The 25,902-nt window shown below is 35.1% G+C and overlaps 1 protein-coding gene across 2 annotated transcripts; it reads right to left on the bottom strand.

The window, feature by feature from the left end:
* Positions 1-1,623: 1,623 nt before the first annotated feature.
* Positions 1,624-24,422, bottom strand: EloA (elongin A). 2 transcript variants are annotated; one of them, XM_071594932.1, is made up of 9 exons: positions 24,313-24,422; positions 20,974-22,995; positions 17,103-17,326; positions 15,412-15,503; positions 14,719-14,918; positions 14,127-14,276; positions 8,910-9,093; positions 7,603-7,638; positions 3,221-3,299 (listed from the first exon to the last, which is right to left on the bottom strand). In XM_071594932.1, exons 1-8 carry the CDS (start codon positions 24,379-24,381, stop codon positions 7,607-7,609), a joined length of 2,973 nt encoding a protein of 990 aa, XP_071451033.1. In that variant the 5' UTR covers positions 24,382-24,422; the 3' UTR covers positions 3,221-3,299; positions 7,603-7,606. The 2 variants fall into 2 exon arrangements, with proteins under 2 accessions (XP_071451032.1, XP_071451033.1); XM_071594931.1 differs by lacking the exon at positions 7,603-7,638 and having other exon boundaries at positions 1,624-3,299.
* Between the last annotated feature and the right edge of the window lie 1,480 nt (positions 24,423-25,902).

The following is a 25,902-nucleotide window of genomic DNA, read 5'->3' on the forward strand; positions in this document are numbered from 1 at the left end:
CTTCCAAGTGTAACTTCATGTTCTTTCACTAGTTTCAGTTTTATTTACCACACAAAATATTGTCCTTTTCGAATTATCCACTCTTCCTTTCCCTGACTCACCCTTCAGTGTACAGCCCCTTAATTCCAATCTTTACAGAATGAGTATGTCAACATGCAAATTGATAAATGTGTTACTAATAATGTTAACCCACCAGTTAAGGTATTTCTACCAACTTCTACCAATTCAACAAATTCTACCAACATATCTCTATTCAAAGATTTAATTACTAACTGGAACATTTATATATTTCACAGAGGATAATTTATTTGATATGTCATCAATTTTAAAAATCGTTTACATTAATGGCTTATTAAAGGCTCTCTAACAAGGGGAAAACTATAAAATAATTAAGCATCCAAAACCAGTATGCAACAAATAAGTCTGTAGAAGACAATAGGAAGGTTAAAAGTATTTCTGCTATCAACAACTACTAGCCTAAAGAAAAAAAAACCAAGGCAGCAATTTTGAGAAAAATAGCACTGATTACGTATCAATAAGAGATTAAATGTTCACTCTTTTCGTCATAATGCCATATTCTTGGGGTCACATATGTTGATATTTTAAAAAGAAAACATGTATGAGGGAGTTTTCTCGCACTAGTATTTTTTCCATAGACATTATTTATTTGATGCTATCATGGCCACCTAATCCTCAATACCTATTTCATTTGTCAATATGCTCTTCCATCACACAGATGGATATTTTATCTTATTGGGACTTTTAGGAACTCTTACAAAACAGGTACATGGAAAGAAAATTATTTTAATTCAATTATTGCTTATTTTAAACTGTACCATCTATATTGTATACCCACCTATAAAACAGTGACGAAGGGCGAAATTACCTTTAATAAATGTAAAACATGATCAACGACAACTACTCTTTCCAGAATCTGATAGTTAACGCATTGTCCTAATCACAAATGTTGTTCATTATATTAACATATTATCACCATTAAATATTATATTTTTCAAATTTAAAAAATAGCTCTACTTCTAAAGGGGGTTCTCTGAAAACACAAGACAAAAATAAAATGCAAGTAATCTTTAAAAATAGAATGGAAAAAATTGTTAAATTAAGTGACTTAGAACTACAAAAGAATTTTAGCTGTGGAGAACCTGAAAGTGTAATATTTCCAAACACAGTGACTTAGCTTGGAAAAAATATCCTTGAAAAAAATAAGAAAAGAATGATCATTTACTTTCACAACATTTAATAATATACATCCTCAAAAGTAATGAAAAATGAGATAAATTCTGGCCAGCTGGATTGATCAAACTTCTCCTAAGTTAACAATAAAAAGAGAGCCTACTCATCCAGGTAACCATTTTTCAAATGCTCAAACATATGATGTTTCATATCTTAATAAAATGATGTGATAGTTGAATAACTTATCTAAAAATTCACAATTAAATAATGAATGAAATAAACCACTGTGGATACAAGGTCAGCAATACAAAGCACAATATAATTAGACATTTCTTAGAATGAGATGCATATATTTCAACTTCATTAAAAGGGGAAGGAAATCTGATGCATAAAGCACAGCTGAAGAATGACGGCAACAGCATTGATGAGAAATTCATTGAAAACTAGAACTGTTTTATTCCTGAGCTTTACTTCACAACACACACCTAATTCAACACAGTTCATCAAAAATCCCCAAAAAAATAATTTTATTAAGACAGCATTTTGATTCATCATTGAAGAATAACGTCCCACAGCAAATATACAGGAAGAAATTACAGAACAAAGTTTCACATTTTAAATCAATAAAACTAGAATTTGATTAATCAATTCTTAACAAAAGTCTAACCTTAATGCAAATCAATTTTACATGCCTCATCTAAAACACGGTTAAAATTCTCAAAATAAATCAATAACAACAGCCTTAAAAATATGGAAAAAATTATGCATTTGTTTCCAGCAAAGAAATTCTCAACAGAAAACCATTTATTCATCAGGTTCGAATAGCATCAGCTGTAGATCACAGAGGCCCAAATTAAATCCACTTAACACATGCACACAGTTTTATCTGTCTATCCGGATCTGTTGACCTGAAACTGCAGTCCACTCTCACTGATCTTAGAAGCACACGTCTGTATCACTTGGGCTTAATCATTAAGGACAAAATTAAATGCTCAGTCCTCTTTTGTTTGGTGAGAAAAACAGCTAACACTGATCATTAATTTATTAGAAAGATATTATTGCATATATATATATTTCAGTAACCTGATTCCAAAAAAATAGAAACAATGAAATCAAGATTAGTTACACCTAGGCTAACTTTCTCGAATTTGTCTTTCAGCATAATATATGCAAAATGCTTCTAAGGAACTGGCAACACATTACCAAAAATAATGAGAATCGGCTAATTTTCTGACAAGAACATTTTTAAAACCAAGCAGTGTGACATGAAGCAACAAATCTGCATTGACCACCTTATATAGGTGAATTATATCAATCAAAATATAGAATATTCCAAGTATTGCTCTAATATACTGACCCGTCAGCAACATCATTTTCTTTTGGCCACAGGTCTTAAAAATAGCCAAAGATGTATGCAATGGGACTGGTTAAGTATTCGACTAGTTAAATCCTTAATTGAGTAACCGAAGCATAACATCACAGTGGCTAACTCAACAAGGAAACCTTGCCCAATGCAACAGCTTTTCATAAGTTTTCATAATCTTCTGCCCACATTGGCCAGGTTTTACACCAAAACATGGCGAAATTAGGAATGAGATCTTTGTGGCTGTAAACAACAGGGGACCCACAACACACATGGTTAGCAATGTACAGTGACGTTTTTCAAAGGTAAAGAGGACTTGGAACACACATTATCCTACAATCACAATCAAGATTAAAGTCAAAAACCAAGGTACACTTGGAATAGGAAAATAATGCCTTTGGATCATAAAAACCAGAATCACATAGGTTATTCGAATAAGGTAATGGGGAACCATAAATTATTGGTAAGGTATCGTTCAGGTATAGGAGTACTAAAAAAGGTTTCAACATGTACCACCTGAAAAGGATTCACTTTCGAGAACCAAGTGGAGCTTTTTTTTTGAAATCCAATTTATTGGTCATATCCTTAATGCAATTAAAATCAGCTCCTTGAATTCCATGATCCTAAACACGCACACATACACACAAATCAATAAATACCACCCCTCACCGCTTATAGCGTCCTTTAATACACTTTAAAATCTTCTGCATCATAGGGGCTACCCTGGGCTTTTTGGGCGAACTTGCTGAAAGATAAAAATACATGGCATTGTAGTATTTATCAAATACAATCCACATGTATCAACCTAATATTCCCATCATTCGGATTACTGCGTTTAACATTTCCAGTCATCCCAAAGAGCATGAATTTAGAGATTGAGTTTCTCTGGACAGGCAGAAGTTGTTTTGAAACAATTAAACTGGACAACTTCAGCAAAACTGAACTTTTAAGTCAATAAAACAATTTATTTCAACTGAACTAAAACCAGTATAAAAATTAAAACAGAAGAGGTGACTAGCAGCATCATAAAAATTTAATTTCAAGGGTCATTTCTTCTCACCCTCAATAACAGTTAAGCACATCCTCACCTCAGACAATATCTAATGAGCAATAGGCCCATTCCAACCTATGATATCTGTGAACAATCTATATGCTATATCTTTACGTGGCAAATAACTCTTGGTAAATTATGAAGACAAATTCAGTCCAAATTTTTAGCTGAATTTTTTTACTTCATCTCTAGAGATATAATATTAGGCATATTATAAAATGTACCCAATTCTTGTCCAAATACTTGAATAAAACATATACATGTATTCAATGATTATTTAACTATTAACAAATATACATCAATGTCCTAAATGAAAGGCATTACTTAATTATTAGATTTCATAAAATGTACATGATAAAAAAAGCTACAATAACAAAAGAGTCACTAAGAATTTCTATGAAAATAATGCATGAAAGAGGTCAAATAAAAAGGGAAAATAACTGGCACCAAGGTGTAAAAAATCAGTTCTGGAACCAATATTTCTACAAAATTAGAATGTTTTCACACATCAATAACTTACTGGATATTACAAGGTTATTCAACCTCGTAATATCCATCACAAAGAAACCAAGATCTGGTGAAACAGTTTCATATCAAAGTATTACTACACCAAGCGAGCTGAGATTATACACACAGTAGACTCGAATAATCAGGGCACTCCAAAAAAATTTTAGTTTGCACAAATAGGTAATAACACATTGAAGTGCTTGGAATCGATGAAGGTGAGCCCAGGAATACCATTCACAAAAGCAAATGGTGCATGCAGTTTTTTCATCATATGTGCGATGAAGACACCTTTCAACATTCCACATTGAATACTTCATGCATACAAACATCTCAATACTGCATGTAAATAATTTGGAATTGGGAATGTGGCCAAAGAAAAACAACGTGGAAAAGTTTTCATACTCATAAAGTTTCATTTACCATGTATGTGAAAGGGGCGTATAAGAATGTATCACACTGTATGTGCTTCCTTCATGAAAGCGTTTAACAGATTGTACACAAGTAATTTGACCTGGGAGATAGTGGCTGCTAAAAAAACAATACGTAAAATTCAGTCGCAATTATATAGTTTCACCTACTCTGTGATAATGGCTGGTCAATTTATTTATTACAGCAAATGGGGGTCCATAAATTACCTATTATATGCATCAAAACGGAATTGAGAGCTGTTTTATTTTGAAGTTTAAACTTAATAAGCCCCTATGCCAAATGAATATCAGAAAATGCTTCCTGTGCTATAGGCAACCCAGGATCATGATTGTTAATTGTTTATTATGGGCACAGTGTTTCATAAATGTTCATATCTCTGCAAGCTAACCATGTAGAATTTTCACCATCATGTTGAATAGAGTTTGTGAACAGGGCACTACCTATAACTATGACAAAAAAACTGAATTCTATATACAATAAACAACAAAAAATATCAAGATGAAATGCACTATGCCTATGGTGAGAGTGGAGAAACCAGAATTTTCATTATCCAGGATGACCATTTCCTATTCATCCCAGATAGTTAAAGAGTTTACTGTACCATTTATCCTTGGGTTACAAGAGTAAATCTGTTATCCAGATATGTAACCTTTAATCTCGATGATTAGAATGAATCTTTCAGAATTCAAGTTTTACTATATAGTTTTCAACAGAAGATATGGGATAATACTGTTCCTGCTTCCGCTGTAGTTATTAAGAGGTAACTTATGATGCGAACATATCCTATGTAAAACCTGTTAGGTACATTCCAATGGATGAAAGTTTTACACACTTAGTAGAGTACAACTCTGTTACTTCTCAACTATTTTATACATTTAAGGACTTTTACTCGGACAAGATAGAGACTTAATAGTCCCTTCTTCCACCTAACCCTTACACATACATTAGAGACAACTACAAACACCCAAGCCCAAGGTGGAAGAAAATCCACCTGGGTGGGTATTGAACCCGTGACCTCTGGGTTGGTCACCAGGGTCAGCCAAACTATGCCCCTAAATCAAATATGAAATTTACTAAAATGTACACTCAGTAAAACTCATTTGTTTCACTTTATCGATATTGAAAAAAAATAACTTAAAGGGATCCTCTCAAAAAATTGTGGTGCACATAATATCAAAAAAAACAATTCTGCAGCCATCTCAAAAATATTGGAAACTACCTTTCATTTATGAAGGTTGTTTAATAAAAGTATTCCTTAATTTTATTCGAATTAATAACAGTGCAAAATGTAATTTTATTTTACACTTGTAGCAACATGTAATGTATACATGATATAAGTTCCATTGATTTGACTCCAGTATTGCATTAGCATCAGCCATTGCAACATGAAACAATTTCAGCTCACATACAGCAACAATATAGATAACACACAATGAGCATTATGCTGCATTGCAACTTTGCTTTCACCTGAACAAATAAAATACATAAGAAATGCCACAGGAGGCTTATTGAGTCTGCTTTTTCCTAAAGTTCAGCTTGAGAATGGCATAAAATGTTCAAAAAGTGGAGACAATCAATTTCAAAATAAGATGGACCAAAAGCTCTATTCAATATATAGAAATAGATATGAATACTGCCACTGCCACTTCAAGAGAAGAACTTCAAGGAGCACCACCAGAGACAATGAAAATCATTTGGGTGTCACCCACATGTAGGTAAAAGAAGAATCGCACATGAGACGTATTTGTGAATGGTGGGTTCTGTGAAACCCAAAACGAAAATCAACATACACTGAGTTCCTCATCCTCCCTATAGTTTAAACCTAGCCCAATGAGACTTTCTTCTGCTTCCCAAACTTCATGGAATGAATGTTTCATCACTGGAAGCAGACACAGGTAAACTGATAAGTTTTAACTTATTAACAAGAATTCCAAAGAAACTGCAGGAGATGCCGAAAAAGTAACTTTTAACGGAGTCATCCGCTAATGTGCATTTCAATGCAACAATTCCAGAGTGTAAAAATCATTCACCTTACATCTTGTTCCTTTAAAGCCCCCAAAATTTCAGAGTTTAAGAGGGTGCCTCGATAGCTTAACTGGGTAGAGCCCTCGACCCGACATTGAGGGATTCGGGTTCAAATCCCAGTCAAGGCAAATTATTTTTACACTCTAAAATAGTTACATTATTCCAAGAAACTACAGGAGATGGTAAATGATGCTGGTGATGCAATACTGGAGTGTAATCAATAATAATAATGCATTTATCCGTCCGGAGTTTTGCTGCATATTCAAAATGAAACTTGTACCACAGATGAATTACACATTAAGCTTAGAATACAAAATAAAATTAAATATATGCACAATAAATTACAAAAATGAAAATTTATGATGATTGAACAGCCTTCAAATCACCTCTCTCTCCATGGCAACATTTCTATCAACATGTAGGGAATTAGCCATCATCTAACAATTTATAAAAAGTATTTTTTTAAATTTATCATACAGTACCTATGTACCTGTAAATGTAAAACAATTACCTTTTAGCGTGGAAGCTTTCAAATTATATAAAATCATTTGTATTATATGTTAAACTTTAAAATAGTATGAAACAGTAGTATTGACAGAATTACAACACCTAACAAGGTAATAATTTCTTCAAAAGTGATTGACCATCTGTTTACTATTGCAAATGTCAAAAGCGATGTCTATTCTTGCACCAGAGCTAATGGAACACTGAACCAGAACAAAAACCAAGAATCGATGCTAAGAGCTGACTCGGTACCAATACAAAAAAGGTAGAACCTGACACTAGTAACCATTATATTTATTTCTTCATTAACTAAATAACAAATTCAAAGTCAGTGATAGTAATTTCTTACCATAGAATTATCAATAAAACCATCAAAAATCAGATTTAAAGTGACTAAATAAAGTTCTGAATCCCTGAACAGAAATTCCCTAACCAATACTTAAATATTCCAGGAAGAATTGAAAACTTTTGGCTTTTCTAGCATGTATTTTGTAAGATGGTTGTATGATTATCATGCCACATTGAGACTTACCACTCTAGGGAGAGAAGTTTCCTATAACACCTTGAACTGCTTGCAGATAGAGAGGAAATCACTCAAAATTAATTAGAGGAAATCACTCAAAAATAATTCAACACAGTTGGCATCCTGACACACTGCTCAGTTACCACAAGCAAGAACACTTTCACTAACAAACAATCTCACTTATAAATTAAGACCAGTGGTCCTCTTCCCAAAGCTACGAATGAATTTAAAAGTAAATGAAATATAAAACATTCTAAACCTCATGTACTATTGTTAACAACAGGCATAAGCATAAAAATAAATCTACAAGGTAACCATCATAACTTTAATTACATTTCTCCTGACAATTAAAATCTTTCCAGGTCAACATTCTGAAATTCCCTCCCATGTTCAGTTATCTGTCAAATCTTGTATGCAACTAAATTTGTAACTAAGATCACCAGAAATATTACAATATTTGTTATATGTCAGATTGCTAAGTTGAGAATATGTAATAGAATGGATACAGTTCCATGAGGGAATAAAAATGAGCTACATAGGATAAATATTGGATGCATATCTAAGGAAAAAGCTCAAACCATCATACTCTAAGTAGTGCCACAACAATTACCACCATCAATATTGTAATGAAAACGACTAGAAGACTTTTCCATGAGTTTTAGAGTAATTTTGATACCTACATACACAAATATGCATATTAAATGAAGTACATTAGAAGTTTATTATAGAACAACATACTAAGAACATGTTTTCCTTTCCACGTGAAGTGAACTTAATTTTTTAACTTTAATTTCTGTTTTGATGCCAGTGATTGCATGCAATATGATCTATTTCCTTTCCAAATGTTATTATTTTTGGGTTAGTCATAGTCTAAATAGTAAATCTTTGGCATGATTATACCTCGCAACTAGGTAACCATTTTGAAGCTTCTGTAACATCATAGATTCATCTATTTTAGTGTTTCCTTACAGTGAAATATCCTGGAAAACATCAGGTACGTCTGTATAAAGTAACCTAGCAGATGAAAGCAACAATGAGATGGTAGTATAATCTTTGTACCTCTCAGGTTACACTATAAGAAGAGAGAGGGAGTAGGAGTAAATTTTTGTTGAAAAAATTTCCAAATATGTTTTGGACACTTGCCTAATAACCTCTGTTGACATGGTTCATTATACGTTCCATGCCATTTCCCTCACTTCTTCACCTATGACTGCCCTGATTTATAGCCATATGAAATTCCTACTTGAACAACCCCAAGGATATTTACTCTCGACATGAAGCTTTGAAAGAAAGGTTTAAGGATCAACTTTACTGACCAACGACTCCAATCCGTGACTGGGCAGCAACAGCTGACAGGGAGACTGGTGCAGATGAGGAGGCAGTTGCAGAGGAAAGTGCACGCCCGAGGCTGGTCGATGATGATACTTCATTGGAATTTTGAATACTTCTAATTGGTTTCACTGCGGGCTTCAAGGGTCCTCGGGCTGTACCATACTTAGCCTGCATGTAAATGAATATGCAACAAAATTAATTCTCACTTGGCAATTACATAACAACACACACAAATCCAAACCACCATATGGAGTAAAAGCTCATACAAGCAAAATTACATGCACAAAAGCTTACAAAATATAAATGCATTCTTTGTAATTAATATATACACTAATAAAAATGACCTGAATACAGTTTCTCAACAATATGAGGAATAAAATGATAAATGATTAATCAACCTTCTTCCATGGAACATGTAAAAAATCATTAATATGAAGATGAAAGATTTGAAAAAATTGGCATTTCATTGAGAAATATTTTTCCTGAGTGCATATTGGCTTTAAAAATGTAATGTAATATCTTGTTGGCCATTCTTTCACTTCCCAACATGTTTAACATTATTTACACTGCCGCTAAGTCAGAATACAAATGTCCACAAACATGAGGATAAAAATGGTATTGGAAACTTGATCATGGAATCTTCCCAAACATGAGACTGCTTCCAGATCGGTCGTAAAGGGATTTTATGATCTTCTTGAACACGAAATCATGGGAACGAAGTTACTGAGATTTATCCATTGCAATTATATATTATATTATTCTCAATTGTTTGTGTATTAGTTGGAACATGTAGATAAACAGGACTAAAAATAAGACAAGCAGAACATGAGCAAGAGAAAAGGTATTTATGCTGAATCATTTCCACCAAGAGACTTGAACACACTATAACTTTTGCAATCATAAAATACTTTCACCACCAATGGAAAATGTGGCCCTTTACTTGCAAACTAAATTTTAAATCATGCTTCATGACGCCAAAATAATTACTTTACCCATGGAATACTTGAAGTTTAATTTACCTTCACGAGCAGATTACGTCATATAGTTGAAACTAAATGCCCATGTTTCCATACATATAATATTTCCTCATCTAAAAAAATCAAACTTGAGGGCTTTTGCCTCGCCATATTTTTTCGTTTCATCAGAGCCAACAACTTTACCAAATATATATACTTTTTGCAGAAACATCAGGACCAATTGAGGGTAAAGCCAGAGATGAGAGAGCCCTTAAGAACTCTTGATCATGCCAACCAAGAAGACATGCATCTTTTTTGATAGCATTTTAAAGCAAACTACATCATGGATGCTATAATTTATTATCACTTACCGAGGAACAATTTAATCTTCATGTGAATTTAAAAAGAAAAGAATATGTGAAGATACTACTGCCTGCTTTTGAAACAGATAAAAAATTTCCTAAGCATATTAAAATAATCAATGGAAGATATCAAAATAAAATTAAAATTTTATACTGATGATCCAACTACAAATTAGCGAAGCTGGCTAAATAATACTCATTGCATGAAACCAAATGAAAGAGTTTGAGATTCAAGAATGACAATTCAAGTTGCCCATTTTATTTTATTTTTAAATTACCGGAATTAACAAAAAGTAGCAATTTTAGGAGTTTAAAGACCTCATTGTTCAGGGATTAACTGTAATATATTTTCCTCCAGTACTCAGATGTTTCCTTTATAAAGGTAATATGTATCTGAAAATCTATTGGCTTTAATCCTTCAGCCACCAGGAAAGAGGTAAGGTGCCATTAACAGATAAAAGAATATTGAAAATATTATTATCACATTTCAATTCTAAGATTGGTTTACTGCAGCCTTCCATTTTCCTTTATTCAGTGTCAATCCCTCACTCCCCAATAGCTTTTCAGTTTTATACCCTTCTTAATTTGTCCTATTTACTAGTCTAATAGTCTTCCTTGAAGGATCCCCCTTCCATTTTTTCTTTCTATTAGGTTTCTAACTAATCCATTGTTCTTCGACATGCATCCAACATATCCAGTTTTTCTTTGCCATTGATTTCTTCATATAATCCATTCCTCTTCTGCTATTCCATATAGCTACTCATACCTCACTTTGCCTATTCATTTTATCTCAGCATTCTCCTCTAGCACCATGTCTAAAGGGCTTTTATTGTTCGATAGTCCACTTTTCCAAAGTTCAATGTCTCTGATGCTTATGTGCCAAGGTCCATTTGGGTCTTTTGATGAACTGCTTCCTCATTTGCAAACTTAGGTTCTTTAAATATAATTGATGTCTGTGGATATTTCCCCAAAATATGGATTTTTTCCCCAAAAAAAATCGGAAGAATGGTAAATCTTGCAACGGAGCATGTTCACCATAAACTTCTTGAAGTAATCAGTATCATTCAGCAGCATTTTTTTTCAAATGAAAACAAAAAATTAATGCTGTCCACAAATTCTCTTTGTTTGGTATAAATTTCGACATTTTGAACACAGCAACAAAACAATATGCAAACACTTTTTCAATTTATCACTCATATGTATCCGACATGTGTTGATGGCACAATAAAATGGCATAAGTGTCAAATCATTATACCACAAACTGCATTGGTGCACCATCTGTTGTCTGAAATCTGCATTTCATACTTGTGCACCTGGTATCTGCCTTCAGTTTCTTACACGCGCATGGATTCTTATTTTCTTCTTGTTGATAATCATATTATACTCTTGGAGAAATATTTCCATGGCATTCATAGTTGCTTGCAGGTCTTGTACTTCTACAACTACTACAATGTCACCTGCAAACCATGGCTGGTAAATTTCTTTGCCATTAACCTTGACTCCTTTGAAGCCTAACTCAGGTGCCTCTTTTATTGCCTCTCTTAGATATGTATTGAATAGTGTTAGAAAGAGATTGCACCCTTGTTTTAACTCTATTTTCCTCCCATTTTTCATACACATGGTTGTCACTTGATTCTTGTTTTGGGAGATGGATCACTCTTCTGACACTGCAGTTCATTTCAAACACCTCTGGTATCTTGAGCATCTTGTCATATTCCAATTTGTGGAAATGGCCTTCTCAAAGCTCATAAATGCCAAATAAAATGGCTTGTTTCCATATGTCATTTTTTTGGCCAGTACTCTCAAACCAAGTATTGCCCTTCTAGGCTCCTCAGTTTTCCATGAATAAGAACTGATTTTCTATGAGGCTTTCTTCTTTACTTCGGTTAATTATCCGAGTTTGTAATTTCGGTGCATTATAAATAAGGATCAATGTCCAGAGTTCTTTGCACTTAGCTCTTCTTGGTTTATTCAATAGTGCAATCATCATGCTCATCTTGAAGTCCCCTGGTAGTTTTCCACTGTCATAACTATCTTTGATTATTCCAAAAAGGATATCATTTGCTTAGACACAGAGGGCATGGATTATTTCTCAATTTATTCTGTCAAATACTGGTGCCTTGTTATTCTTCACGTCTTTCATGGCTCTGTCAAATTCGATTCTCAGTATCTCCAGGCCTCATTTATCTTCTTCTATCACAATTTCTTCTTTAATTAAGCCACAAACAATTGTTTTGGACCCTTGGTAGATCTTCGATGTAGTCCTTCCATCACTTTCCAATGTCTTCACCTTCAATTTTATGTTTCCCTTCTTTATGTCATTACTGATTTCCTCACAGCAATTGAGGAAATCCTTTACTAGAAGTAGCAGGATTGGGTCATTTGTGCAACTGCCTACAATACTTCAGCTGTAGTATGAGGATATGATGCTCTTAGGAGTTCTTGAGTTTTGTGACAATTATGCTGACTTAGCTTTTCCAGCACTCTTCCTTAAATTTCCTTGGGGCCATAAATTGAGATATTTCTGGGAGTATCTTTCAAACCCAGGGGTCAGTAACAATAGGGCGACCCCCTGACAAGTGCCTATGACCTTGATGCTAGCTAAGATTTGTCAGACCACTTCATAAATAATTGATGGGTCTTATATAATCACATTTCACACCTGGTCCCTATGCAATACAATCACATTCTATGCAACACTAGGAGTCATATTTGGTATTGCTTCCAGATTTTGCATGAAACAAGATTTGGGTCAAGCCAAGCAGCAGTGAAATTGATAACAAAGCCAAGGTGAACTCTTCCCACTACTATCAATTCTTCTGCCATTGGTACAAATGCAATGCTACAATTTAAATGAATAAGTGCAAGGGGTTTCAGGAGCTCTTAAATTCCTGGTTAGATAACTGGAAAAATACTTGAAATCAAGGAAATAATTGTTGTGGCTTAAACAACAACATGAAATCCAGTTTTGTCTGATTGTGTTTATTAAAAAGAATATATGTATTCCCTCGGGACTGTTACTAATGTTCATAATTTTGATATATCATAAAATGGAGGGCATATTTTAGGGACACTTTTTTCTGGGTCCAATGATTTTTATTTCCCAAGATTGAAATTTCATTGTAGTAAGTTTCATTTTCACAAGTTTCTACTGTAATTGTAATAAATTTCTCTGAATTCTGCTACAAAGTTAATAAAATTGTAAATGCAACCAGAACTATGCCATACACTCCAAGAGCCTAAATGAAATGAGAAAATGATAATTTTTACATAGGCACATCAAACTGTTCACAGTATTTTGTACTCTCATTACTTAATGTTAAAAACAAAATCTTGCAAATTCAAGCACACATTCACTAGTCAGCAGCATGAAAAACAACAGACACAATTCACTTGGTGTTTCATTTTAAAAATGAGCATTTAAACACAATAAACCCATCTATTTTTCATTACACAGAACTAAAGGGCAACAAGTTTATCAATTTAGATGGTTTTTTCTACTCCTCAGGCTTCCATAGCCAAATACATGTATTTCAATTAAAAGCCATTCTTTTTTATAACAGCAGAAAAATAAAGTAATAATAAATAGTGCAAACTGGTTATAAAGATTATCACATGCAAAAAAGCACAGAAAGATAGGGAACTTCATTGGATATAATGAAGAAAGTATTGCAATTAAAATATTCCTATCATGCCTATCTAGAAAAATTGAATCTATTACAAAATTGAAATTTATTTCACTTATTGAATGAAAATATGTCTACATCACTAATATCTAGCAAAGATCACAAGCAATATCTTTGATTATAACTCTCTTGGCTTTTATTGGTTTAGAATTACTTTTGAGGCAAGACCTTGTAGAAGTGTAACTAACAATACCAACCTGAGTTCTAGCTATACTCCGTGGAGGTTTGGCGATAGTATCAACATATGCCAGTTTCGTCTTGTGAACTGACTGAGATGATTTCTCCTTAGAACGCTTTATGTTAGCGGCTAAAAATTTTAATTTTGCCTCCCGTTCATCAGAGCAGCGCTGTACAGAATATAAAACAAAAATTTCCATTCACATTAATTGAAATAATTAATTGAAATACAAAATAAAGTTAAGCATTCCTAATGAAAACTTATAATTACTGAAAATTACCAAGAGTAATTTAGCTTTGAAATCAAAGAGGGAAATAAACATTTCTCAAGTAAATATAGATTCTTGTAGTTACAAACCCAAATAAAAATTCATGCAACGCTAACCTAATACATTTCAGCAAAAATTGCTTAGTTAATAATTTACTGTGCAGAGGATAGTAGCATTTGATAATACAACAGGACTCATTTTCATAATTTTATTAATTGACGTCTTTAGTTTCTTAATTTAAATTCTTAAATTTAAAAGAACCAACCTTTAAATTAGACAATAATTAGTTAATGGCATCAGCTAGGAGGTAATTTAAAATCACAATACACAGCCATATACGTACCAAATACATTTCTCTCCAAGTTTCCATCTCTTCTCGTCGTTTACCTCTAAAGTCTTTCTGGCAGTGGAAGCCCCAGAGTCCATCTGTGTCTTCAACCAAGTAAGGGTTCTCATCTTCTAAGAATAAAAGCTGCTGAGGGGTGGCTCTCTCTAGTACAGGCTTCAGCAAGTCATACGGAACTCCTCCAGTCTGCCCCAAGGCTGAAGGTTATAAGAAATATCACATATATAATTCATAACTCAACTTACAGGAAAAGGCAAGGAAATATTCATATGCAAAAGAGTAAAATTCAGCCACAGAAAATTAATTAAATGATGAATCAAGCTTTTCTTTTTCAACACCTCCACTAATATCATTGTCAAAATTTACTTAATGCCTTGAATATCTCTACCCTGAGTTTAGTACTAAAAAGTACACAGAAATCATAAATTACAGTTTTCAAAGTATGCCACGTAAATATGACACCATGGGGAATATATTTCAACATTTTCCGTAGTTCAAATGAAATAATGTTCAATTCTCGGTAAGCCTGCTGTACTAAGGCACTTAAGATAATAGACTATGGAGGAGCTATTCAATGGACTTTAAGATTTCAGCAGTGGCATTTCAATAGATTGGTCACAAAATAACCAATGCAGTTCATCCATCATCATAAATAACCACCTTTTGATTATACAATAATGTAAAACTCACCGTCAATGTTTTCTTGCAGTAATCGGATGCATAAATCATACAGTGAAGGAACAGTTGCATAAGCGCTTTTCACACCAGAATAAACCTTGGTCCTTAAAACAGAAAAAATATACATGGTAAAGCACTTTGTCATAATACTAAAGGGCAATAAGGACTAGTCTTCATAGCAGAGACAAAATAAATTCAACAAATATTCACCGACAGGTGAAAATACTACTATCACATAAAGGCAATGAAAATGTTGGAGGCACCATGAAGGTGAGAAGGGAAGGCAAGTCCTTCCGTGAAAATCTTCTAGCAAGCTGCCAAAAGGTCTGCCAATAATGATGCTGCTCACTGATAAGCAGGAAGCAATACTACGTCAAGTACTTATGAGGATCAAACTCTTGGGCTAACCTTGCTTTGCTAAAATACAAAAATATCTCAGCAAATCATGCCCATTTTGCCATATTAATTTTAAGTTTTCCTATAGTGACAAAATAGTTGGCAGCTCCCAAAGTTCAGGTCAGTGATGCATTCCTTTTCAAAATCATAAAGTGGATGAGACAAAGGATCAAGAGCTAAGAAAACATTAGATACGATCCACAATTGCATAATATGTATGAAAAAAGTTCATTTTTTTTAAGGAAGCTCCTTGAACTGAATCGTATAATTTTAACCTGTTCTAAGTTTCAACTCAAAAAGTAGAAAACTATGAATCTGATAACTAAAGAGAAACATTAAATCTTAAGTTCTGTTTGGCAAATATCAGGGGAGGGAAGGGAAAATTTAGTCAAAAGTGAATCAATTAAATAATAATACACAGTTAACTCTTGATTGTCGGTGCTAATGGTTGCATGATGAAGCAGAAATAATCAAAACATAGATAACTGAAATACATGGAAAATATGGTCATGATATAGACAGATTCAATTCATATGAGTCAAATAAGTTTAAAACAACGTGAGACTGCCATTAGGAAACAAGTAAACTGTCTTCTTAATTCCTTATGATTTATTCAAGATTTTTAGTAATGGAAATGACAATTTTTTTCCATTTTTCAGCCATTTTTAAGAGGGTAGAGTTTTGAGTTTCACAAGAAAACAGAACTATCAAGTGAATAGCTTGACATATTGTAAGAAACCTTAACCAATCAAGTAGCCAGGAAAAAACAAAGTGTTGGGAGAGGAAAAATATTGATAAAGGTTCGCAAGCACAGATTCATATTCATCATACGTTACTGATAAAAATAATGCGGAGTAGATAGTTAATGGCATGTTACAGAGTAAAACTATATATTTACTCACCTTGAAGGAGAATATGGAACTGGAAGGGCAAATACATCCATGGGAAACAATAATAGAAAAGTATGCATAGTACAAAAATATTTAACTTAAAACTTTTAAAAATATGGACAACCTTTGATTTTGTGATCAAGATAAAAAATTTTAAAAAAGCCAAGGTATTTCAAACTCGTACTCTTCTACAAGTGTATTGAAGTTTCAAAAGCATTTGATTATCTTTAAAATTTTATTTTTGAGATGCTGGAAAGAGAGAAAAGCATAGATAATCCACAAAATGTATAGTCCGCACATGGATAATAGAGAGTTTACTGTACTCAGATAACTCAAGCAAAAATGATGATTTCATAACATCTAATCGTGATCTAATCCTTTAATTACTCTATTAATGGCTTGAGATGGTATCCTCACCTTTGAGACTTGCTATTCATTATCCTATAGAGAGCTTCCTCATCAGTTAATGCCCCTTTATGGTGATTGGATTTAGGTGGGGAATAATCCAATCGTGGATAGGGAAGGGGGCGGTAATGAGGCACTGTCTGCGGTAGAGTAGCAGCAATATCCACCTCCAAGGGTTCCAATTTAAGAGCAGCGCCAGGAGCTAGTAAGCTGCAACTAATTTCTGCATCCGACACCTAGAAATTAAAAAAAAATTTTAACTTGATACTCAATCAACGGTGTTTTTATCACATGGCTCAGTGTGCATCAAGGGAGCTAGTTAAATCATTAATAATGAATACACATCAGTGAAGTAGATAATGACCATATTTGGAACTATGAACAAGAAAAGATCCACAGTAGACTAAAATATTGTCTTGGATATATACACATATGTAGACCACTTACATATTCAAATTTAACCAAATGATAAAATCCCAAAACATAAAAATACATTAATTTCACCATACTCATGACTTTACCACTTCTTAAGAAATTATTGTTTGAATTTATTTTTTCCAGCAAATTTCCATAAATTGTTCCACCAATTAACCAGTACTGATAACAATGATATAATAATAAGGTATTCTACCTTTTAACATAGATTTTCAATAGATGCCTGCTGAACACCAATACATTTTTTTAACCTCTCCTAATGAAACACAACCTGACACCCAACACTACAATATACTCTTCATATATTCTGCACAATTCCTTTCATTCCATCCAACATGCCCATACTTCTCCTCCCCCAACCTCAATTACCTTAAATTCTCCCCTCTTATCACAGTCTTCATCATCCTATCATCGATCAATTTGCTATGCCACCACCTTTCCTGTCTCCTTGGCATTTCTCCTAACATTCCTTTCTTATCCCCCACCCCACTTAGTAATCCCTCAATTGTTTTCTTTTCTGTCCACCTCACCTTCTTCATCCTTCTCCACACCCACATTTCAAAAGCCTCCAATCTACACCTATCATCCTGCTTCAATGACAGTGTTTCTATGCTGTACATAACCATGCTATATATCCAAGTTTAGACGAGCCTTTTCTTAATATCATTGCCCAATGGCCCCATCATCAATTCCATCCTCCTCCTGAAAGCTTCTTTGCACAACACAATTCTTTTCCACATGTCCCTGCTACTATGAACATTTTGCTCCAAAACACTTCCGAGAAACGTACTCTGTTCCACTTGCTCTAGTTTTTAGAGATTGATACATGTTTTATCTTGAGATGAGGCAGTAGTGATTATATAGATACCGTGAAAGTAAGAAAATGGTAAAGTAAAGAAAGGAGTAGGGAACTGCTGCTCCTCAATGCTGTTGATATTGACAAGGACATTAATGAGATCAGGAAAAGACAAGAAGTAGCACATAAATCCGAGGAGAAAGGATAAGTATACTGTGATTTGTGGATGGAATAGCTATTCTTACAGAGAAGAAAGAAGACCTTTCGTGAATACTAGCCAATATAGAGGAGGGGATGACAAAGTACAATCTCAAGATAAACAAGATTAAAATCAAATAAAAAAACAAGAAAAAATGTAAACATCTTTAGCCAAAGTAATCTCTGAGTAAGAGTAGGAAAAGAATCACGGGAATAAGTCGATGACTTTTCCTGTTTTAGCAGCAGGATTATTATTGATAGAAGAGTCTAGAGCAGTAAGCAAACAGAATGGAAATGGAGAAGTTTTTCTATCAGAGGAAGTGACTATTAACTGCAATTAGATCCAACATAAACATAAGGAAGAGATTCATGAAAAGTTATAAGTGGAGTCCACTTTTCTATGGATGTAAGACTTGGACAATAGGAGTAGCAGAGAAAAGAAACTTGGAAGTAATGGAAATACTATATAGTGCTAGTTAAGAATGATGAAAATAAAGAGAGGTGGAATAACAAATGAAGAAGTCCTTTGAAGAGTGGCTGAAGAGAGGACCATATGGAGGGCAATGACGAGAAGAGGAGGAGAACTGATTGGACATATCCTGAGGCATGACGCTTTACTGAAGATCATAGAAGAAGAAATATAGAGGAAGGCCAGGGATGAAATATAAGAAGAAGGTAATGGAAAATTTAAGAGCAAGGAACTATATGGTGATGAAGACAATGGCGGAGAACCTGATAGATTGGAGAGTTGCTACAAACCAGTTCTCAGATTGAAGACCCATCATGATGATGGAACAATACACAGATGGGAATAACCAAATATATTGGGCATAACTTGAGGTCTAAAAGATTTGTCAGGGACATATATGATAAAATAACAAAAGAGAAGCTGCCACAAGGAAAACCAGGGGACAAATACATACACCAAATATTGACATATTTTTTTAAGGTAATCTACCGGTTAAGGTAGGTTTTTGGATGGACACAACTACCAAACAAATATTTTATTACTCCTAACAAAACACAAAATCCATCATCCTACTCTATCATCTCTGAGTACTTTCTTCCTCCCTTCATCCCGTCCAACATCCCTATCCTGTTCCTTCCCTTGCCTCTTTTGCCCAACATTCTACCCTCTATCACAGTCTTCAACATCCCACTGCCGGTCAACACCCCCTTCATCCACTTTTCCTGCCTCCATAGGATTGCTCCCAACAAACCCCTCTCTTCGCCCACCATACCAAGTACTTCCTCATTTGTTTTCTTCTCTGTCCATTTCACATTCTCCATTCTTCACAGTATAAAAGATAATGGATTAAAAGAAATTCATTCTCGGATAATGGCAGGCTAACGTCATGTTATCTTTAGATCAGTGGATAAAGATAGACTGAAATACTTGTAAGTAGTTAGGCTAATTTTCAGTCAAAATCAATGTTAATTATAAAATGCATCAATAAGTTTCCATAATCAAAGCATAAAATGAGTTTTGTGGGTTAATATTTTCAGTTATTGTGTTCATAAAATCCCAATTACATACATATATGGACAAATATGAATATAATCAAACCTCAAAATGTATTTTTCTGGAAAACCCCCAGATTTTTAAGGAATATGATACTTTTCCTGACACTGCATAATGACAAAACACCCTATGCAACGTGCAGAGAAGGTAAAATGCAGCCACAATTAAACTCCCACAAATTACTAATAAGTAACAATATGAAAAATAATTCATAAAATCTATTTATATGCTAGAATTTCCAAAAGCAACTACATTTAAAAAATTGAAGACAGTTAAATATAAAATAATACACATATACTAACATGAATTACATTTCACTTATAAATTTAAATGATGAATATGCATTTATCAGGACACAATAAAAGTCAATATAGGATGATGGAAAATGAACAAAAATTTTACTAAATCCCACATCTAAATTGTTTATACAAGCTTGTATAGCAAAATCCTAGATATTCCACCATGGAATCAACATGTCCGACCAAGAACTTCATATCCTGATTTTAGCCAAATGCCAAAATCAGGATATGAAGTTCTCAGTCAAGTCTCAAAAATGTCGTCAGTGTCACATTTATGTATTAATTGAAATCAATTTCAAAAGCAATACTTATTTTTTTTTTGTTTTTTGGCCTTTCAGGATTGAGAATAGGGGCCCATTTCTCAGTAAATCTTCAAGTTCCCTAAAAACAAATATAACCCAGGGCACTTTAAACTACACACACTGTGTTAGGCAAATGCAAGTGTTGGGACAACTCATCATCATTAGAAGGCTCTGAATGGCAAGACTGTATAGATTCCAACTGAGGTTTGCAGTTTTGATAAATGGGTACCTGGATTATCATAAAAGTTAACCACCTGACACAGTAAAAATAACTTTTCATTCAAAAAATAATTTTCCATTAGTAATATATCAAGCAGGAATGGCCACTTACTTCCATAGCTTGGGCTGATTTTGAATTGGATGGTAAGACATTCGACTTCTTCTCCGTTCTGGAAACACTAGTAGAACCATTAGGGCTATATTTACTTGATGATGGCGTAGACATTTCCTTCTTCTTTTTCTTGATTTTCAATGGAGAAGAAGGAGTACCCTTTGCTCTTAGGGGCTCCACCATTCCAAGTGCCTCTGCAAAACTGGCACCCGAAACACAGTCTATACTACCATCCTCCATCTCCACAACCTTCCTCTTTTTAACCTTCACCACTGAACCATCAGACACTTCACTCCTAGACTTTTCTAGTTTTGAACTAGAAGCACCCTTATCCTCCTTGCTATCGCTAGAGGGCGTCTTTGGGGAGGAGTACTCTTTGGAGCTTTTGCTTCTCTCCTTTGTCCCATCACTCCCTTTACCTTGGGATGATGAACTCGCTCTTGACTTTTCCCCCTCTGCCTTCCCATTGAATCTTTCCTCCTTTCTCTTCCCACTATCCTTCTCCTTCTTCTCCTTTTCAGCCCTCCTCTCCTTCTCCGCCCTCCTCTCCTTCTCTGCCCTCCTCTCCTTCTCTGCTCTCCTCTCCTTCTCTGCTCTCCTCTCCTTCTCCGCCCTTCTCTCTTTCTCTGCCCTCCGCTCCTTCTCCAACCTCTTCTGCTTCTCTGCCTCTTTCCTCTTCTCCTCTTCCTCTTCCAACCTCTTTCTCTCCGCCTCAGCCTCCTCCTCCTCCTCCAACCTTTTCCTCTCCGCTTCCTCCTCCTCCAACCTCTTCCTCTCTGCCTCCTCCTCCGCTTCCCTCTTCCTCTTCTCCTCTTCCTCTTTTTGCCGCCTCCTCTTCTCTTCCTTGTGCCTCTTCCTCTTTTCCTCCTCCTTCAGCCTCTGTTTCTCCTCTTCCTTCAGCCTCTGTTTCTCCTCTTCCTTCAGCCTCTGTTTCTCTTCTTCCTTCAGCCTCTGTTTCTCCTCTTCCTTCCTCTGTTTTCGCCTCTCTTCCTCCTCCTGTCTCCTCCGCCTCTCTTCCTCCTCCTGTCTTCTCCGTCTCTCCTCATCTCCATCCTCCCTCCGTTTCTTTGCCTCCCCTCCTGCTGCCCCCTCTCCTTCCTGGTGGTGGTGCCCCTTTGCATCCTTGTGCCTCAACTTCTCCTCGTCCCGCTTCTTGTCCCTGTGGTGGTGTGATGCCCCACCCTCCTCTTTCCGTCCTTCCCGCCTCTCTCGCTCCTTCCTTCTCTCTCTCTCTTCCTTCGTCTCACCAGATCTCCCATGATCACTTTTCCTAGATGAACCCTCCCGTTCCTTGTGGCCACTGCTGCTTCCACTGCCCTCCTCATCCCTCACCTTGCTCCTCTGTGACTGGTGATTGGGCCTTTCAACTCCTTTCTCAGATCTCCTAGAATCCTCTCCACCGTGTTTCCGATGAGCCTCTTTGGAAGAGCTCTTGCTTGATTGGTCATAAGTGTGACTACTCTTCTGTCGTTCGTGGTGGTGGTTAGATGTATCATCCTTGCTCGAATGCTTCTCCCTACTCCCCCTCTCATCACTTCCATTCACCTTCGATTCCCGATGCCCCTTAATTGGAATTTCCTCTTCATCATCGTCTTCCTCCTCTTCTTCGTCGTCCTCGTCTTCCTCCTCCTCCTCAGCTCCCTCTTCTGAGTCCACCTGGAGCTCACCTGACACATTATCTTCCTCCCTTTCTTGCTCTTCTTCCTCCTCTTCCCCCACTCCTTCCTCTATACCTTCATCTTCCTCATCCTCTATACCTTCATCCTCATCATCTTCTTCATCACTCCCACCCTCTCCCTCTCTTTCATCTTCCACCACAGCAGCTGGAGCTGGTTCCTCTTCCTCCTCACTACTTCCCTCAGCTGCAACCATCTGTTTCCATTTGAGCACAAGGGCTTTGGCTGCTTCCCCAACAGCACCCTCATACTTTCGCAGGGAATTGACTGTCCTTCCCACCCCTGTCTTCTGTAAATGTTGAACACTGATGGGCAGTGCATACAGTTTCCCCATACAATGCAACAGCTGGAAGAAAAAGGGGCAAAAATTATATCTTTATAGCCCATTTCCCTAACTTTCAGCCATGTTCTTATTTTCACCGAGAAAATACATTTTGGATGACATAAGAGGTGACCACAAATTTTAACCATCTCTACTATTATTTTGTCCATCAATTACTAAGGCACTTAAAATATTAAAGAGTGCAACATAGGAAAGTTTTAAATTTTCGTCAAAGAAATAAATTCAATGAATCGGAGTTTTCAACTCAAAAACCTTTGGACATTTTGATATGGCGTAAATACAGGTAACTACGTGGCAAAATTGAAAATTAACATATGTTTGTGCAAGAAGGACTTCAATCAAAATAAAGATTCTTAATTTGAGTATCTTCAATAACAATTGGCGAATGTAAACTAATGAACATGGGGACGTTCAAATATTTTAACAGGCCTTGACAAGTATCTGTCCACATTTTTAGCAGACAACTAAATATTAGCGGAAGCCGAAATCTCTATAATGTAAATATTCGCCAACGGTTTTCGTGGATATCCGTCCAAAACTTGTGCGCCACTCAGTACACTGAAGGGAATTAACAGATGCTTATATCATGCAAAAATGATCAAGGATCGCCTGATAACACGAATTACAACTTGAAACTCAAATGTTGATACTTTAAAAAATAATATAGATGCATGGCCGAAATTCTTAATACAGATTCTCATAAATGGCATAAAACTGCTAAAAAGAATACTTTCCATTCGCTGCCACAACGACTTAAAAAGTTCTCCCAGTAATTAGGTCATTGGTTAACAAATTTTATTTAACATTACATGCTGATCAACGGCTCCCATATTAACAATTATTATAAGTAGTTATTATCATAATTAAAAAGGAATATCATGTCAGAATCTAGAAAGTTTACTCGCCATGAACTACAAAATTTGTATGTGCACTCGTTTCCTAACACAAACAACTAGTTAAACCAATCAAAAATCCAAAAGTGGACTAAATTCACTCATATCATCATAACTATTTCAAATCTTAATCATAAATTGAAAAATGGAAATGAGTCGTTCGTATTCCAGCGATATTGAGGGCAAATCATATTACACCAGATATTAGCAATAACATCTATATAACATGTGCCAAAATTTTGTGCTTCAAATTGAAACCTTATAACGATATCTCGTGTCCGAAAGGTACAAATCAATCTTCATCATTTCTTTCTGACAATAATGTGCATACAGGAAATTCAGTGTCCCAGTTTGAATCGGAACAACCTGCACCATAATCACTCAACATGGCCTTAACCCTTCGTTTTGAAAAATACATTCTTCTTACCCTTTGTGGATCTCCCGAACATTTTTCTATGCTGCGTTGGTAATAACCAATAACATCTACAACGGACATTGTTCCAGCTGTTAATGCTGAACTGCCATCATTGGCCTTACTATATGAGTCATGTTGCAATCTCTGTATGTGAAATTATCGTCCTTAATGGTGTTAAATTGTGAATTAAACAATTTAAATTTTAAATTAAGCATATTTACAGATTAATATACACATTTAAAGCAGATGTGTAATATCAGAGGGTGTATGAAAGTGTATGGCAGTCGCAGGTGGGAATATTTGTCTGCTGTTAATTCTCTCAATAACTACGAGCTTGTGCTAGTTATCTTTTCCTGTTAAGTTTAGACCCCGGTTTTGATAATTCATCATTCTGTGGTGAGGGTGATAAAATATTATGTAGGCAATTTCGATATCGTCAAAATCCATGTTAGTTGCAAGAGATTTGTTACTAATGCTATATCTATCGGACATGTGAACACAACTTGTTAGCCGCATTTCGTATGATTTTGTAATGCTCAAATAAAGTGATCTCGCTGCGGGAGGAGTATTATCCCGCGGAAATATTTATCTAATTTTGTAACTGGCATTTGTGTGTATAAACATTATCCTAAATGCGATCAACTATGTTTCTTGCAAATATAATTACCGAAATTTCATTTATTAACTCTACTTTTATAACATTTTGTATTGGTTTGTCCCCTTAAGAATGAGCTACATTTTTAAAAGTAAACAATTCTTGCCGGTTGAGTGGAAGATAAATATCTTGTACGTTAAATCCAAATAAAATTTTAAGTGGTTATAACTTTCCCGTTGATACCCTAGGCTGGTGTTATGCCTACTTATTGGCACTTGATGCTTTGGAAGATTGTACCAAGGGAAGTATGCAAAGTTAAACGCCTAGAAAGAGTACCCATGGCCTTCATTGATGATATCTAGCATTCTATTCACCTTATTCACATAATAATGAATCTAATCACAGATTGGGAACTGGAGCTACAGCATTCCCACAAGCTCCACCATTGAAGGGCAGGGAAAAGTTTTTGCTCAAGCTATAGAAAATGTCTCTTGATTACGAATAAATTCTGGTTAAATATCCCATTATGTGCTGGTGAACTCTATTGTTTGGTAACCCGAGTAAACTATTTAATAGGTATTACATATATTAGCAGAAGCAGTCTGTGCACCCCTAAAGTTGGTGTAAAAACCAAATTTAGCAGACTTCCTTTTATATGAAAATAACCATTTAACTGGGCTACTCCAGCTTGGGTTAGTGTATGGTGAAATTTGGCGCAAATTGTAATGACTGGCTACATTAAATAATATTTTCAAGCCATAAAGGGATTTAACCCATTACGGTCTTAGGAAATTCTTGGAAAATGCTATAAAAATCTCCATTAATGTTCCACAAAAGATAATGAAAAGGGAACCTGAAACATCGATGAACATTTAAAATATATTTTTTTCTTTGAGTTGGTACGTGCTTGACCAAGCATCGAAACCATTGGTAATGTGGGTTTTTCTGCATGTTACGTGGTAATACATTCATATACCGCATTTCAGCAGTAATCACCCAGTCTTTTT

This window comes from Hetaerina americana, unplaced genomic scaffold (genome assembly GCF_022747635.1).
Source record: "Hetaerina americana unplaced genomic scaffold, ioHetAmer1.1.p SCAF_7, whole genome shotgun sequence".
NCBI lineage: Eukaryota > Metazoa > Arthropoda > Insecta > Odonata > Calopterygidae > Hetaerina > Hetaerina americana.

Coding starts and splice junctions, on each gene's coding strand:
- EloA (XM_071594931.1), bottom strand. CDS start 24,381: ATGTCCGTTGTAGATGTTATTGGTTATTACCAACGCAGCATAGAAAAA. Junction 17,327..20,973: donor AATCAGCCCAAGCTATGGAA/GTAAGTGGCCAT, acceptor TTTAATTTCTAG/GTGTCGGATGCAGAAATTAG. Junction 14,277..14,718: donor CTTGGAGAGAAATGTATTTG/GTACGTATATGG, acceptor TATTCTGTACAG/CGCTGCTCTGATGAACGGGA.